This window comes from Oncorhynchus nerka, linkage group LG26 (genome assembly GCF_034236695.1).
Source record: "Oncorhynchus nerka isolate Pitt River linkage group LG26, Oner_Uvic_2.0, whole genome shotgun sequence".
Classification (NCBI taxonomy): Eukaryota; Metazoa; Chordata; class Actinopteri; order Salmoniformes; family Salmonidae; genus Oncorhynchus; species Oncorhynchus nerka.
Genome location: NC_088421.1, coordinates 4999318 through 5017241, shown reverse-complemented (window position 1 = coordinate 5017241; position 17924 = coordinate 4999318). Strand labels below are relative to the sequence as shown.

Genomic DNA, 17924 nt, shown 5'->3' with positions numbered 1-17924 from the left:
GAGTACAGTTTATAATGTAGAATTTGACGGCTTGTTTAGAAAGAAAGTAAAGTGAGAATCAAGGTTATAAAACACGTGTTCACAACCATACCCAGAATATCTACCGCATACACCCTCCTCTATTTCGATTGGTCGAAACCACTTGCATACTGCCATTGTTCTATCCCATTGGTCCTGGGTTGTTGTCAATCACAGATTTTGATAGCTCGAGTACAAAAGCGTCGATTTCTTAAAGGAGAAACAACCGAATGCTCTGTGATATTTTAGCCTTTATGTTGTTAACCATTGTTTCGTAAAATTTTCCTTTTAATTAAATGCACTTGATTTAGGATATTTGATGTCAAACAAATGTGATCAAATCGGCATCTCTCTCGACAGGAAGTAACCACACGACAGCAAAAAGGACATTACGTGTCCTTACGTGGTTGCGTACGCGGAAGCAGCTGTGTGAGAACGAGCCGATACAGAAAACTGGACCTGACACCGGACTAAAACTACTAGATTGAATTGCCTTACCAGAGACAATAATAACTAGGGGGAGGTGGAGGAAAGAGAGGGCCCGGAGAGAGAGGGACGAAAATTAACGGGGCTACGAAACAGGGGAATATGAAACAGGGGGATGTGTTTGCGGGCGACGGGAATCGGGGATCGGGAGACCTGCAAATGGCCCCCTCTATGAACAACCACAGCCAGCATGACAGCGCCGAGACTGACGACGAGAACGTTAGCTCGGTGTCAATGTACCGGCGCAGGCCCCGGCTATTCCACGGCACGGTTCTACCTTTTTTAGCCGTGCTGTACCCTGGCTGGTTGTACTTGTGGCTCGTAGTATACGGTACTTCCGAGTACCCAGAAGCAGGCCTACTAGCTCTCGCCGCCATCGGGATCGCTCACGTCCTCACAGCGCTCTCCGGTTATTGGTCCGTGCACGCGCACTGTTTGCTCACCTGCGCAAAGGTAAAGTGGATGGATCGTCTGCGGTTGTTTTGGAATTAGCTGTTGGAGATTGTGAACCAACACTGCCCAATTTAACTTTTGATCACTCTAGTCAGCATTATTTTATGCTCTACACAAGGACATTTTCAAATGATGTGTAATATATTTGTGTTTCTTGTTCAGAAAGTTTGGACCTGATTATATGGCTGTGTCTGTCAGAGTATATGAATTGCTCACATGCTGTGAATCAATGTGTATTAACAGGAGCCAGACCCACACAAGGCCACCCTGGCTAAGGTTATACCCACCCCCAACAATGGTTCTGCTGAGCTGGTACCACTGCAGAGAGACCGGGTAAGTTTGCCTTGTTCCCCTGTCTCACACCTTGTTTACTTAAACAATGGTTGTGTTCAATGGGGAGAAAACATTTGTAACTGTTGCAAAATGTTTTGCTACGGTGTGCCCTGCTGTACATGACCCAGGTATACTGGTTACAACTTGTGGGAAATGCATGGTGTCAGAATGGTCCTCTCTTAACATCTCTATGCTAGTCAGTTACACTGCTTTTTGGATGGCATATTTTGTGTGTGTGTGTGTGTTTTAATTCATGTACTCACTCTCTATCGCTCTCTCTCCTGCTCTCTCTTCAGGATGAGAACGGCGAGGGAATCCTTTCCTTTGAGTTCCAGAAGATCTGCTACATCTTCGACAGTAAGGAGAGGAAGTGTTTCCTCCCCGTGTCGTTCCCCGTCCGACAGCCAATGGGCTTCTTCCAGGCCTGGCGAGGCTACCAGGAGGAGACAGACCTGCATGCCGCCGAGAAGCGCTATGGGACCAACCGCGCTGAGATGGTGGTGCCGGACTTCCTGGAGCTCTTCAGGGAGAGAGCCACCGCTCCCTTCTTTGTCTTCCAGGTGTGTGTGTGCGCATGCGTATTTGCGTGTTGTTTTGTCAGGTAGTAATATGACACGTAGCAAAATCCCTCTCTAGTCTCTTTCTTCCCTTTTCTATATTGATCTCTTTAAGGGCATGTGGGGATAGAATTGACTCAATAGTTAATACCCGTTTCATACTATCTTGCTGACCTGAAACATACTGCACTAGCTCTGATATTTTCTTTTCACGTGGTCCTTTCCACTACCGTTCTAGCAACTATGGTGAATGGCCGATGCATCAACCAGGCCAGCACAGTACCGCTTGGCTCAACATTTGTACAGATGGATGCTCTCTCTCCCCCCCTCCTCAGGTGTTCTGTGTGGGTCTGTGGTGTCTGGATGAGTACTGGTACTACAGCGTGTTCACTCTCTTCATGCTGGTGGCCTTCGAAGCCTCTTTGGTACAACAGCAGATGAGGAACATGTCTGAGATACGACGCATGGGGAACAAACCCTACATGATCCAGGTGAACTACTGTTTCTTTATCCAAATGATCATGTCGTTTTGATATTTGCTGATACGATACAAGCAAAGGCGCATGCTCTTCTTGCTCAAGTGCAGATCATCAAATTGTCACCAGAGCCTTGTTATTGTAGTTGTAGAATGAAGGCCCTGACTCCCCGTATATACTAGCATCAGGCTCATTTACCCAGGGGTTCCCAGTTTTTTTTTGGTCTATGGCCCAATTTGATTATCAAATTTTTTTTGCAACCCCACCATGTGTAAAATAAAAAAATAAAAAGGTAATGTAATCAACAGCCAATCTTAACTTTTTTATTTGTGTCTATGGCAAATCAGTATGGCAGTTCTTCAATCAGAAGGAAGTATGGTTTGAAGTAACTGAAATGCATCAGAAAGGTATTGGGAAGTTCAGAAAATCATCGGCTAATAATTGTGTATGATCTTCTGTGTCGAAAAGAACACCATCATTGCTTACAATTATGATATCCCCCCCCAGTCTGATTTGGTGCCTGGTTCTGTCTACTCGATTCTAACGAATTATTCTTGTGTGTGTGGTAGAGGGAAACAGAAGACACATCCTTGTTCCTGAGAGTCTTAGCTGGCAGGAATAGGGTCATAATAAATAGCGTATAGCTTATGTCGTTCCAAAGTTAGAGCTACAATTGGCGTAAATAGAAAGGGGGATACCTAGTCAGTTGTACAACTGAAAGCATTAAACTGAAATGTGTCTTCCGCATTTAACCCAACCCCTCTGAATCCAAGAGGTGCGCGGGGCTGCCTTAATCGACATCCACGTCATTGGCGCTCGGGAAACAGTGAATGACAGATTTTTACCTTGTCAGCTCTGGGTTTCGATCCAGCAACCTTTCGGTTTCCACCTTTCGGTTACTGGCCCCACGCTCCTAACCCGCCAGGCTACCTTTCCACCCCTGTCGGAGTTTTGTGACCCCTAGTTTTGTAAATGCTGCATTAACCAAATTATCGATTTGATCTGGATTTACATAGATCTGTCCGTGTCGTGTTCAGTAGGGAACACCGTGTAAAATGTTTTGAAACGGGAAATGAACATCTTTGTGTGTTCTTATTATTGAACAAGTGTAGCTAGTACCTCCCTGTTTTACTCTGTGTCAAAAAAGCTTTCTCCCTACTGAACAGGCCCCTGATATTTACACGTTTGTGCCCATGTTTCCCAACAGGTTTACCGCAACAGGAAGTGGAGGCCTGTGTCCAGTGATGAACTAGTCCCCGGGGACATTGTCTCAATAGGTAAGGTTCCTGTCTGTTAACCCTTCCCGTTCAGGAGTATTTTCTTCATCTAGAACCAGGCACTTTCTCAAATCATCTTTCCTCAATTTCACGCATCTTATATCCTCGCCTCCTTTTTAAAATACATTGGAGAATAAGGGGAGGGACCTTTGACTTTGTCCTCGAATACTGTTGAGGAGAAGAGATGCGAGGAATCGTGAAGAGACTAATTGAGAGAGCCCCAGCCAGTTTGACACTGTGCGTATATCTTTGTCTTCCCCCCAGGAGAATTTAGTTCCGTATTTCCTCTGTCCACAGCCGGTCAAAATCAAATGAAGTTTTATTTTTCACATGCGTCGTAGACAACAGGTGTCGACTAAGAATCAAATTCTTACTTACAGGTCCATTTCCAACAATGCAGATAAAAAAATAAATATACATTATTATTTTTTGTTCTTTTAACCCTTTTTCTCCCCAATTTTGTGATTTCCAATTGGTAGTTAGTCTTGTCCCATCGCTGCAACTCCCCTACGGACATGGGAGAGGCGAAGGTCGAGAGCCATGCGTTCTCCAAAAACACGACCCTGCCAAGCCGCTCTGCTTCTTTACACACTGCTTGTTTAACCTGGAAGCCAGGAGCACCAATTTGTCTGAGGAAACACCATCCAGCTGGCAACCGAAGCCAGCTCATGCGCAGCCATCATGGGTCTCCCAGTCATGGCTGGCTGTGACACAGCCTGTGATCGAACCCTGGTCTGTAGTGATGCCTCAAACACAACAATGCGTTACCTTAGACCGCTATGCCACCCGGGAGGCCCCAACAATGCAGATTTAAAGATAAGATACAAGATTGAGTTGGACCGCAGAGTGAAGGAAAAGCAGCCAACAGGTGCTCAGCATTTGTGGGAACTCCTTTAAGACTGTTAGAAAAGCATTCCAGGTGAAGGCAAAGGGTGGCTACTTTGAAGATTCTCAAATATATTTTGATTTGTTTAACACTTTTTTGGTTACCACATGATCCCATGTGTGTTATTTCATAGTTGTTATGTCTTCACTATCTACATTGTAGAAAAACACTTGATTGAGTAATTGTTTTAACTTTTGACCGGGAGTGTATGTGGTGAGTTTGAAAGTATGTGTGTTTGAGCATATGTTGTGTGTGTGTGTTGGGGTTTAAGTATGTGGTGTGGGGAATGTGTGGGTAGGGTCCAGTGTGTGTGCGTAGAGTCTGTGCAAGAGAGTTAGTGCAAAAAAGGGTCAATGCAGGTAGTCCGGCTAGCCATTTGATTAGCTGTAACATTCTTGTTCAGAAGTCATGGTTTGGGAGGTGAAGCTGTCCAGGGTCCTGTTATTTATAGACTTGGTGCATTGGTACCGCTTGCTGTGCGGTTGCAGAGAGAACAGTCTATGGCTTAAATCTTTGACCATTTTTTGGGCCTTCCTCTGACAATGCATGGTATAGAGGTCCTGGTTGGCAGGGAGCTTGGCCCCAGTGATGTATTGGGACATACGCACTACCCTCTGTAGCGCCTTGCAGTCTGATGCCAAGCAGTTGCCATACCAAGAAGTGATGCAGCCAGTCAAGTTGCTCTCGATTGTGCAGCTGTAGAACTTTTTGAGGATCTGAGGGCCCATGCCAAATCTTTTCAGCCTTCTGAGGCGTTGTTGTGCCCTCTTCACGACTGTGTTGGTGTGTTTGGACCGTCAGGAAGTGCAGGATCCAGTTGCAGAGGTAGGTGTAGTCCAGGGACCTTAAGCTTAGTGATGAGCTTTGAGAATTCTATGGTTCTGAGCTGTAGTCAATGAACAGCATTCTGACGTTGGTTTGGCACAGTATATATGTCTTTCTCTCCCCCCCCCAGGCCGCTCGCCTCAGGAGAACTTGGTTCCATGTGACGTGCTGCTGCTGAGAGGGCGCTGCATCGTGGACGAGGCCATGCTGACGGGAGAGTCCGTTCCTCAGATGAAGGTCAGACAGACGGGAAGCCTGTGCTATACTAGACTAGATAAACTGCATTATTTTGCATGGATGTTATCTAGACAATATACAGTGCCTTCGGAAAGTATTCAGACCACTTGATCTTTTCCAAATTTTGTTGCGTTACAGCCTCGTTCTAAAATTGAATATCCCATTTACATAAGTATTCAGACCCTTTACTCAGTACTTTGTTGAAGCACCTTTTGGCAACTACTACAGCATCGAGTCTTCTTGGGTATGATACTACCCAAGAAGATACTACAAGCTGGGGACACCTGTATTTGGGGATTTTCTCCCATTCTTCTCTGCGGATCCTCTCAAGCTCTGTCAGGATGAATGGGAGCGTTGCTGCACAGCTATTTTCACGTCTCTCCAGAGATGTTTGATTGGGTTCAAGTCCGGGCTCTTGCTGAGCCACTCAATGATATCCAGAGGCTTGTGCCGAAGCCACTCCTGCGTTGACTTGGCAGTGTGTATAGAATCGTTGTCCTGTTGGAAGGTGAACCTTCACCCCAGTCTGAGGTCCTGAGCGCTCGCTCTGGAGCAGGTTTTCATCAAGGATCTCTCTGTACTTTGCTCCGTTCATCTTTCCCTCGATCCTGACTAGTCTCCCAGTCCCTGCCACTGAAAAACATCCCCACAGCATGATGCTGCCACCACCATGCTTCACCGTAGGGATGGTGCCAGGTTTCCTTCAGACGTGGTGTTTCAGTTTCTCCCATCTCCATAGAGGATCTCTGGAGCTCTGTCAGAGTGACCATCGAGTTCTTGGTCACCTCCCTGACCAAGGCCATTCTACCCCGATTGCTCAGTTTGGCCGGGCGGCCAGCTATAGGACGAGTATTTGTGGTTCCAAACTTCTTCCATTTAAGAATGATTGAGGCCACTGTGTTCTTGGGGACCTTCAATGCTGCAGAAATGTTTTGGTACCCTTCTCCAAATCGGTGCCTCGACACAATCCTGTCTCTGATGTCTACGGACAATTCCTTCGACAACATGGCTTGGTTTTTGCTCTGACATGCACTGTCAACCGTGGGACCTTTTATATAGACAGGTGTGTGTGTGCCTTTCCAAATAATGTCCTATCAATTGACTCAAACTAAGTTGTAGAAACATCTCAATGATGATCACTGTAGATTGTCAACACAATGGGAATGTTACTATAGATGATTCACAAAAAGAAGCGTAGAATATCATAGATGTTTCACAAATCCATTTTTATCAAAAATCCTATGCTTAGAAATCCTAGGCTCCATAAATCCTTAAAATGAATGTTTTAAAACTTGAAGTTCCACTATGTTGTGTGTTTAGGAGCCAGTGGAGGATCTGGACCCAGAGAGGGTACTGGACCTTCAGGGTGACGCCCGCCTCCACATAATCTCTGGTGGGACCAAGGTGGTGCAGCACAGCCCCCCGCTCCGTGCCACCGTTGGACTCAAACGTCAGTTCCTACCTACTATGCCGTGTATTATTCACTTGTCGTAAAGCAGAAATGTCCAGCTTCTTTTTTTTTTTTTTTTCACTTTGAGATTGTTCTCGTTTATCAATATTTAAAAAAAATCTAAATTTGAGAGAAATTTTGTCATCTCCCTCAGCCTCAGAATAGATGGATTGAGACTGCCCTCAGTGATTGTATCTATCTTGTCTTACTTGGAGCAAATCATAATAGTTTGTTTTTCTTCTTTTACATTTTTCTGCAGCTGTGGACAATGGCTGTGTGGCTTATGTGTTGAGAACCGGATTCTATACCTCTCAGGTGAGGGGCTGCTGCTCTTGACTACCGAACTTGTCCAATAAGAACTGCTTGTTTTCATTTTCTGTTGCGAAATGTTTTGCTACGGTGTTCACTAATGAATACAACCCTGGTGTTTTTGACCACACCTGTCTACAGGGTAAACTGCTGAGGACCATCTTGTTTGGAGTGAAGAGGGTGACAGCCAACAACTTAGAAACATTCATCTTCATCCTCTTCCTCCTGGTGTTCGCCATCGCTGCTGCTGGATATGTCTGGGTGGAAGGTGAGTTATCCAGTGAACAACGCAATTCAATCAATCAATCAAATGGATTTTATAAAGCACTTTTTACGTCAGCGGTTGTCCCAAAGTTCTTCCCAGATACCCAGTCTTAAAACCCCATGGAACAAGCAATGCAGAGGCAGAAGTACAGTTGGTCCTACTTAGAACATTTCTCCATTATTACAGTTTGTTTATATCTTAGCCAAGACAGAATTTAAGGTGATATTTTTTTAAACTCCCTAAGACATGTATGAACATTTTGGCAGTCTTGCCAAAGGACCCTATTCATAAAAATAAAAAACACACGACTTAAACACACATTCCTCCTTTATAAAACATAAGAAAACAAGTTGTCAAAATAGGCCCTGAGGTCAGTAGAGAGCAACAGGTTTTTCCTGTTAACAATATGACATTTAGCAGATGCTTTTATCCAAAGCAACTTACAGGCATGTGTGCAAACATTTTATAAATTAACATGCTGCATAGCTTTCTCTGTGTGAGTAACTACTACTTCTAGGTGTGTAACTGTCTCTGTGTGTTCTCTCCCCTGCAGGAACTAAGGACCCTAGCAGGAACCGGTACAAGTTGTTCCTGGAGTGTACTCTCATCCTGACCTCTGTGGTTCCACCTGAGCTTCCTATAGAATTATCTCTGGCAGTCAACACATCCCTCATCGCTCTGGCCAAGCTCTGTGAGTCAACAGATTGTGTGTGTGTGTGTTGGGGTTGGGGTGGTATGCGGTGGTATGTGTTGTGAAAGTGGTTCTGAAAGTGGAATAGTAATGTTTGTAGTACTTAATGATGTTAGTCCTCCTCACTGTTCTGCTATTTGACTCACCCCTTTATTTATTCTCCCTTTCATAGATGTGTTCTGCACTGAGCCCTTCAGGATCCCGTTTGCAGGCAAGGTGGAGGTGTGCTGCTTCGACAAGACGGGCACCTTGACCAGCGACCATCTGGTGGTGCGGGGGGTCGCTGGCCTCAGGTACACTCTCTTCTACATTTTTCAGTATGATACATTTCTTTGTTGCAATTTTTTCCAAAGATTGACTGGACCTGATAATATTAAAACGTTTTTAAAGGCTTCCTAACGGCATCGTAATGCATCGTAGCGGTCTGGGTTAAGTAAAGTGTCTACCAATGCCCTTATGCGCTGGTGTCATACTGTTAATCTATTGAGGAGTGACACGTAAAGAGCAACAGACATGTTTTGAGCGTTTATTTAATCATATTAAAATCTTTGGAAGAATATGAAGTACATTTTTACATTTGTTTGTTTGTCAACGTTTTGTAAACTCCTCCAGAGAAGGGAAAGAAGTGACTCCCGTGTCAGAGATCCCAGTGGAAACGCATCGGGTGATTGCTACCTGTCACTCACTGGTTACCCTTGACGACGGACAGCTGGTAGGCGACCCTTTGGAGAAGGCCATGCTCACTGCTGCTGACTGGACCCTCACTAAAGGTTGTGTGTGTGTGTGTGAGCCCGTGTACCTCAGGATTTTTGCTCTGTCTCCTCTTTTCTACACCAGTAGAGAAAGTGTGTGTGTCTCTGTGTTTACATCATATCTACCCTTCTTTCCCTCTCTGTGTGGTGTAGATGAAAAGGTGTTTGCTCGTGGTATAAAGACCCCAGGCCTGAAGATCCACCAGCGGTTCCACTTTGCCAGTGCTCTGAAGAGGATGTCCGTCCTCGCCTCCTATGAGAAACTGGGCTCCGCTGACCTCTGCTATGTCTCCACTGTCAAAGGAGCTCCAGAGACACTCAGGGACATGGTTAATATCATAGAATGAAATAGAACCACTGACATTTGAATGTATAATTGAATATGTCTTTATGGTCAATGTAATTACATGTCTACTATAATACATGTCTACTGTACCACACTTCACGTACAAGTACACCGTCTCAGTGTTGAGTGAATATGCCATTGCTGCAGTCATTACCGTTGTTCTAGCCATTTGTTTGTTTCTGTAGTTCTCAGAGTGCCCAGACAGCTATGACCAGGTGCACAGGGAGATGTCCCGAGAAGGGGCCAGGGTTCTGGCCTTGGGCTACAGAGAGATCGGACACCTCAGCCACCAACAGGTAACTCGACCTGTCCTGTCCAACTCACCTACCTGTCCTATCGATCTTTCTCAAACTTTTTGCAGCCGGGGATCCACTTTTGTGATAGTAAATTCATCAGGGACCCCCTCATAATCAGATCACAACTCGTGAGATCAAAAAAAACAAACAACTAGCATACTATGAGTTTTACTATGACTTTGGCAGTGCATGGCTGGACGAATCAAGTCTTGGGCCCCGGAAGACCCGCCTCTTGGCATCGGAGAGAACATTTCCTGCAGTTCTGCACATTTTGTCATGTGGCAGAGATAATTGTTGTTGTTGCAGCTTTAACACTAATATCCTGCAACTTGACACATTTTTCCATGGGGCAGCGCATTTTTCCATGGGGCAGCGCATTTTTCCATGGGGCAGAGAGAAAACTTTGCTGTTTTAAAGCTTAAATGACAATGCACTTAAGAAAAAAGGGGGAAAAATACATTTTGGGGGATTAAAATAAATATTGAGTTGAGAAACGGATAGTTGGTGGAGTACTGTGGATACCAGTATCTCTGTGAGACTCCCAAGCCCATGTTACCCAGGGTTAAGAACATACATTGTAGATGAATAATATTACATTGTATTGTATTACACACGCAATACTTATTCCATGGATCACTTGGTCAAAATGTGTTAAATATGTTGTTGTTGTTAGTAATATGGTTTTTAAATCAAATAAACGTTTATTAGGTACACCACCCGGTTCACGAAAATGGGCCGTTATATAAAGCAGGCAGACGGGCATCGAGGTATTAGTTACTGTTTGATTGAACGTTAGAATTGGCAAAACCAGTGACCTGAGTGACTTTGAGCGTGGTTTGATAGGCGGTGCCAGATGCTCTGGATCCATTATCTACTTGTCCTGTCTAACTCACCTACTTGTCCTGTCTAACTCACCTACTTGTCCTGTCTAACTCACCTATCTGTCGTGTCCTGCTCTGTGTGAGGGGATGAGTTTCCCGAAAGCCTCGTAGTTAACGTGGCACGCTATTTCAATACTCTCAACAACCAAGCTGCACAGCTGAGAGAGAGGGTGAGGTACTTCTGGGTCTTCGAGATAAATAAAGTACCACGTTAGCTACAGGGCTTTCGTGAACCTCAGCCAAGTGGCTAGATGAGAGTGGCTCTCTTTTACAGCAGGGGTTGGTTGTTTGTGTGACTGGGTGCCTTGTGGCGGTCTGTACAGGTGCGGGAGGTGACTCGTGATGCTCTGGAGTGTGACCTGCAGTTTGCCGGCTTCATGGTCGTCTCGTGTCCCCTGAAGACTGACAGCAAGGCTGTCATCAAAGAGATCCAGGAGGCGTCGCATCACGTGAGGAGGCGGCCTCAGAATACACACGCACGCTCACACACATTCGCACAGACTCATTAGCAGGAAAAGACACACACCGATACTGATAAAGGTTCGGGTCAGATTACAATTATCACAGTAATATCAGGCACATCCATGCACGCACTTACTCCGTAACGCACGCACGCACACACCACACACACACACATAACCCTCCTCTCCTCCATCTCTCCTTCAGGTGGTGATGATAACAGGTGACAACCCTCTGACAGCGTGCCATGTGGCCAGAGAGCTCCACTTCATCCAGAAGGAACACACGCTCATACTGCAGGCCAGACCCAACCAGGGTAGGGGCACACTAAGAGCCCATTTATGCTTGATCCGAAAACCGCCCTGTAGGTTTTTCCTCCAACCCTAATCTAGTGCACCTGATTCTAATAATTAGCTGGTTGATAAGCTGAATCCGGTTAGTTACAACTGGGGTTGGAGCGAAAACAGACAGGACGGTAGCTCTCCACGAACATGGTTGGAGGGCTCTGTACTAGACTAATCTACAGACTAATGCATTGATGATATAGCCATATGATTGTTGTAATGATGGGATCTATAGTGGACAGTGCATGTGTTGTAGACCTGGGTCAAATGCATATATATTATACTTGAGCTGCACTTGGTCTACTTTGCCCCAGTGCAATGGAATAAAATGCAAACCAAATCAAGCGCACCTTAAGTACTTGAGACTATTTGACATAATATGTATTTAACCCAGGTGTAGTATGTCGCTGTTTGAAGAATGCTCCATAATACGGTCACTTGTGGCGTTGTTCTGTTCCTTCCAGGTGAGTGGCAGTGGGAGTCTATAGACGGCAGTGTGTGTGTTCCGCTGCCCCCGCCGTCCGTCCCCTCGCTGGTCGATCAGTATGATCTGTGTGTGACGGGGGAGGGGCTAACCAGACTGACCAGTGACACGCGGTTGCTCCACGCCCTCCTGCCCCATGTCCAGGTGTTCGCACGGGTCAGCCCTAAACAGAAGGTCAGTCTTCTTGCCTCCTCGTAGACGTTAGCAGTGTCAGAAATGGCACCCTATTCTTTTTCTAGTGCACTACTTTTGACAAAAGTAGTGCACTATGGGCCCTGGTCAAAAGTAGTGTGCTATGGTCAATTCTGTCTTGATTGTTGTAATGAATGAATTAATTTATTAGATAACTAAAAATAGGCTACATTTACTCTGAATGTACAAAACATGATGAATACCTGCTCTTTCCATGACATAGACTGACCAGGTGAATCCAGGTGAAAGCTATGATCCCTTATTGATGTCACTTGTTAAATCCACTACAATCAGTTTAGAGGAAGGGGAGCAGACAAGTTAAAGAAGGATTTTTAAGTCTTAGGACAATTGAGACATGGATTGCGTATGTGTGCCATTCAGAGGGTGAATGGGCAAGACAAAATATTGAAGTGCATTTGAACGGGGAAAGGTAGTAGGTGCCAGACACTGGTTTGTGTCAAGAACTGCAACGCTGCTGGGTTTTTCACGCTCAACAGTTTCCTGTGTGTATCAAGAATGGTCCACCGCCCAAAGGACATCAAGCCAACTTGACACAACTTTGGGAAGCATTGGAGTCAACAGGGGCCAGCATCCCTGTGGAACGCTTTCGAGTCCATTCCCTGACGAATTGAAGCTTATTGAGTCCAACTCAATAATTGGAAGATGCTCTTCGTGTTTTGTACACTCGGTGTACAACCAACACACTCAAGAACTGCCGGTACATTTTGAGGCTAGTTTTATGCTGTGTCGTTTTGTGCTAACTGTGTGTATTGTTATTGTGTTCCAGGAGTTTGTAATCACTAGTCTTAAAGGATTGGGCTATACAACATTGATGTGCGGAGACGGGACCAATGACGTCGGAGCACTCAAACACGCCCATATCGGTGAGGTCACTCGACATGTCACTCAAAGCTGTGCACAATATTCAGCAACGTTAACGCGCACACCTGTCTTAGTCCATGACACCTTCAATTCAACCTTTATTGTCTCAGTAGGCAAATGTATGCCATCCTCTTATCATAAACAATGTCACTATATGGGAATCATTTTGTGTCCATTCTCTCTCTCTCCCTCTCTCCCCCTACCCTCTCAACCTTCCCTCCACCTTTCCTCCCATCAGGTGTGGCTCTGTTGGCGAACGCCCCAGAGCGTATGCCTGAGAGGAGGAAGAGGGGCAGAGAGAAGGAGACCCCAGCAACCGACTCCAGACCCTCCCTACCTCCGGTCACCAGCTCAGGGGTCAAACTGACCTCCAGGGCAGCCAGGCAGAGGGTCATGGCCCAGAGAGAGGAGCAGCTAGCCGCGCAGAAGGTGGGGTGTGTGTGTGTAGGGAGGGAGGGGTGTGTGTATGTATGTGTGTGCGTGTTGTTAACCATTTGGTGTTTATTCTGTTGTAGGAGAGGATTAGTCAAGTCTTAAGGGAGCTGGAAGAAGATCAGATACAAGTAGTGAAACTGGGAGATGCCTCCATTGCTGCCCCCTTCACCTCCAAATTGTCCTCCATACAGTGCAGTGAGGAACACACACATAATCAACACACATTTTTTTACACCCGTACTGTATACAAACACAAATGAACACAAACGCTCGCTTTCTTTCTCTCACTCACTCACTCACTGTCTCTCTCGCTCTCTCACTGTCTCTCTCACTCTCTCACTACATGATTATCATCTCCTCATCATCTCTCCTCCCCAGTCTGCCACGTGATAAAGCAGGGCCGCTGTACGCTGGTGACCACACTACAGATGTTTAAGATCTTGGCGCTGAACGCCCTGGTGCTGGCCTACAGCCAGTCTGTTCTCTACCTGGAGGGGGTCAAGTTCAGTGACTTCCAGGCCACCCTACAGGGCCTGCTATTGGCCGGCTGCTTCCTCTTCATCTCCAGGTCAAAGGTGAGAGGTCACATGGAGGTAAAAACACAGTACTGCTATCCCTTGATAGTTTTTCCTCCTTCAGGTCCTTGTGTCCTCTCCTTCCTGCCTCCCTCCCTGCTTCTTCAAAACATCAGAGGGAAGCGTTACTTTTCCTTGAATCCTCTCCTCAGTTCCCGCAGACATTTTTTTAGGAGAAAAGAACATTAGAAATTGTGGAAAGAGTATTAAGAAAGAACCTGTGTGTACTTACTACATGTATGACATGCATGTACTCTAGTTTTGATTGGTAGGAATCCATATTATTATGTAGCCCTAGTTTCAAGTTAAGCTTTAACTCAACTTAGGGGGTTTTCACATTAAATTTGGTGCCCTGGTCCGTTTTCCTGGAGTGTTTGTGAGAATTTTACAACAACATCAGTTTTCCTTTCACCAGACCTGAAAATAACCGTTTTCAGGGTGCGATTAGCAAGACGCACATTCTACATGACGTTAGCGAGCTAGCTAGTTTACAACAGGCAAAACGTTCCAAGCGACTCCTGATTCTCTCTCTGGTCCTGCAACTTGGACCCGCGAGAAACACAAGTCCAGGATACGTTTTAGCCGGGATTAATTTGTGTGTCATACATGCTTTTATAGTGCGGCTCAGGGCACCAAACGCTCCAGGAAATGGATCATACAGGGGATATGACTTAAAAAGCTCCCTTTTTAAGTTTTCATCCTAATTTCTCTTGTCCTGTCCAGCCCCTGAAGACTCTGTCTAAAGAGCGGCCCTTACCTAACATCTTCAACCTGTACACTGTTCTGACAGTGCTGCTGCAGTTTGCTGTTCACTTCTGTAGTCTGGTATACCTGTACAAAGGAGCACAGAGCAGAAGTCCTCCAAGGTACACATACATGCGCACACACACACACACACTATAGATACCTACAGACTTGTTGATACTGTATTTGCTCCCACCCAGTACTAACCGTACATGTTCACCTTACAATAATTGACATGGTCTTGTTTCCAACCTGTCCATGTATCCCCTCTCTTAATCTTCTGTCTGTTGTCCTTTTACCTTTTAGGGCGGAGAGGTTTGCGGACCTGTACAAAGAGTTTGAGCCCAGTCTCATCAACAGCACTGTGTACATAATGTCTATGGCCATGCAGATGGCTACCTTTGCCATTAACTACAAGGTACTGCTCTTCCTCCTCCATATCTTAGGTTTAATGAAGCCTTCATGATCCCTTTTATAAGGCCTTTCTTTGCATATAAAATATTTGTGAGGCTTCTATGTAGGGCTTATGTAGGCTTCATTAAGCCTACATAAGGGATACCTAATTGAAAAGGTGGCTCATTTTCTATACAATGAATAGACTCTTCAGTACTTATCCTAGCCATCATTGAATAATACACGTGTATTCCACTAATACTGTGTTTTTTTTCTAGGGTCATCCTTTCATGGAGTCTCTGAGAGAGAACAAACCGCTGCTGTGGAGTATTGCCCTGTCAGGTCTGGCCATCGTGGGCCTTCTCTCAGGGTCCTCGCCTGAATTCAATGAGCAGTTTGCTCTTGTAGATATACCAACAGAGGTCAGCATATATTATACAGATGTCGGGCCTTAATCTGATCACTCTTTTTTTGTCCCGGAAAAATTTACTGCTCATTAGGGAATTCAAATGAGCCTTGTGATTTATAGTAGTTATGTTCACTGAAAAGCCGCTGTTCTCTATTTCTCCTTGCGGGGGCAGTCAAGTTTTTCAGACCAGTGGGGCTATATTTGTCCATGTTCTGTCGGCTACCCGTCAGCCTATTCATTGTCACATATTGAAAGGTGTGAAACCCCATAATAGGCTACTGTTTGTTTCCCAGTCTATTGTTGCTTGCTAGGTCGGTGCATGTTCTATGAGTCAATTTAGCATACCTTGTATTACTTATAATCATTTTTATGTTGGACTTGTGCTCACAATCTAATTGTTATTTGTCCAATGATTGATTATTTCTTAAAGGTGGGGCAATCCCACGCCTTTTGTATCTGTTTTGCTTTTATTGAAGCGAGAGAACATTGTTGGAAAGATTTGGGGGGTGGTCATAGAGAAGTGGGATGGATTTGAACCAATGCCAACTCTGGTATATATGTCCCAGGGTCAGTGGCTGTAGACACTGGACCACACAGGCACTGAGGCCACCAATAATTGGTTCTGCCTATTTCTTGCCTTGAACATATAATATTGAACATACAATTGAACATAAAATTTATTAAAAAATAAAATAATTATCCTTAACGAAAAATACATATACACCCTACAAATATGTCAATGTTTTATAATCCACATAAGAATACACACGAGACGCGCTGTAGCCTACTTGAACTGGCACACAGTGGCCTTGCAGTCCAAGGTACATTGTAGGTACGCTATTGCATTGTATAGAAACACCGCTTTTGTGTGTTTGTTTTGATGTATTGCTTTATAACTTGTTATAAGCATGTATGAATCTTTATAATGAATTAACTAAGTTTATAATAAAATGTTTTGAAGTTCTCCATTTAACTCCTTTTAACTCCAGGACTAGGCTTAATCTGTGTCTGGGAAACCAGCGCAAAAGGACGTATAAATTATTATAACCTCTTATGTGTTTTCTGCCCTGCAGTTCAAGCTAGTCATCGCCCAGGTCCTAGTGGTTGACTTTGTCGCTGCCCTGCTGGTTGACCGCGTTCTGCAGTTCCTGCTGGGCAAAGGAACCCTGAGGCTGCCTTCCTGAATTGCCGTGCCAACAGCTGCCCCGAGCAACCCGCTGCCCTCGGCAACCAAACTGTAAAGGGAAAGGATTGAGGAGTCTTGTGGAGGGAGGAAAAGATTGAAGGACTGATGTGACGCACAAGACAGCTGAGATGGACTAGGCATGTCAGGCAGACGCGCAGTACTGCTGCACCACACCCCTAAATGTTACCCCATCTCTGCTCTGTCCCTCTGTTCCCCCTCTTCACTGATGTATTTAAAATTACATTTATTTTATGCTAGAGACAAACTTGGGCTCAAATGGTATTTTCTTCCTTTCGAATACTTTGAGCGTTTTGGTTTATCCTGCCAGGAGCTCCAGATAAGCAGGGTTTGCACTTTTGGGACTGTTCCGTTGAGCCAGGCAAGTTGAAACAAATGCAGCTAAAGTATTTGAAAGAAAATAAATACTATTGGAACCCAGGTCTAGTTAGACTCCCCCTTCTCTTGCTTTCCCGTTCCCTCTCTCCATCCCTCCCTTTTCTCACTGAAGGCCAAGAAGACAGCAGTATTGTGTGGCGTTAGAGATTGTGTGCCAGCCCATGTGAAACGTGCACACACACACAACAGGGCGTTCTCCAAGAGAATTGCGAAGTGTTTGATTTTTTTCCCATTTTGTTTTCTCTTCTTCATTTTGTAAAAAGATAAAACTATTACAGACTTCTAAAAGACCAACAAATACAAGTGGTGCTTTTTTTGTCAAGTGCTACTTTGTCATGTTCCATTTACCCTATGCAGTGCACTGCCTACTATACCTATATAGGGGTTGAACATATATTTTTAAGGTGATGAGTGAGCTGCATACATTGTAACTGGAAGTCAAGTTGAGAGGGCACAAAAATAGTCTTCAGATCCTTTTTCTTGATGTTTGTGTTTGAGAGGACTTTAATTAAGTCCCGTGTGCCTCACTTGGTTGAGCATGGCACTTGCAATGCCAGGGTTGTGGGTTTGATTCCCATAAGGGACCAGTATGAAAATGTATGTGCTCACTACTGTAAGTCGCTCTGGATAAGAGCGTCTGCTAAATGACTAAAATGTTAATGTCTGGTGCACCCTGGCTTGTTACACTGGCAATCTATTGTTACAGATTATAGTCTAGTAGCTGAGATTACTACACTGGTAACAGAGGTGGGATGATATCATAATGACTGGTACGGGACATCCATAGACCTATATATACTGAACAAAAATATAAACGTCAAGTGTTGATCACGTGTTTCATGAGCCGAAATAAAAGATCCCAGAAATGTTCCATACGCACAAAAAGC

The 17924-nt window shown here is 44.9% G+C and overlaps 1 protein-coding gene across 1 annotated transcript; it reads left to right on the top strand.

Moving 5' to 3' along the window:
* Positions 1-312: 312 nt before the first annotated feature.
* On the top strand, positions 313-17908 carry atp13a1 (ATPase 13A1). The gene is made up of 25 exons (XM_029635425.2): positions 313-957; positions 1201-1290; positions 1587-1850; positions 2183-2338; positions 3531-3600; positions 5442-5548; positions 6869-6998; positions 7258-7313; positions 7449-7575; positions 8126-8263; positions 8436-8556; positions 8876-9033; positions 9169-9344; positions 9547-9657; positions 10862-10987; positions 11205-11313; positions 11806-11999; positions 12805-12901; positions 13138-13328; positions 13415-13529; positions 13713-13909; positions 14633-14775; positions 14960-15071; positions 15325-15468; positions 16529-17908. The coding sequence occupies exons 1-25, from the start codon at positions 607-609 to the stop codon at positions 16637-16639; spliced, it is 3594 nt and encodes a 1197-aa protein (XP_029491285.1). The 5' UTR covers positions 313-606; the 3' UTR covers positions 16640-17908.
* Positions 17909-17924: the final 16 nt, after the last annotated feature.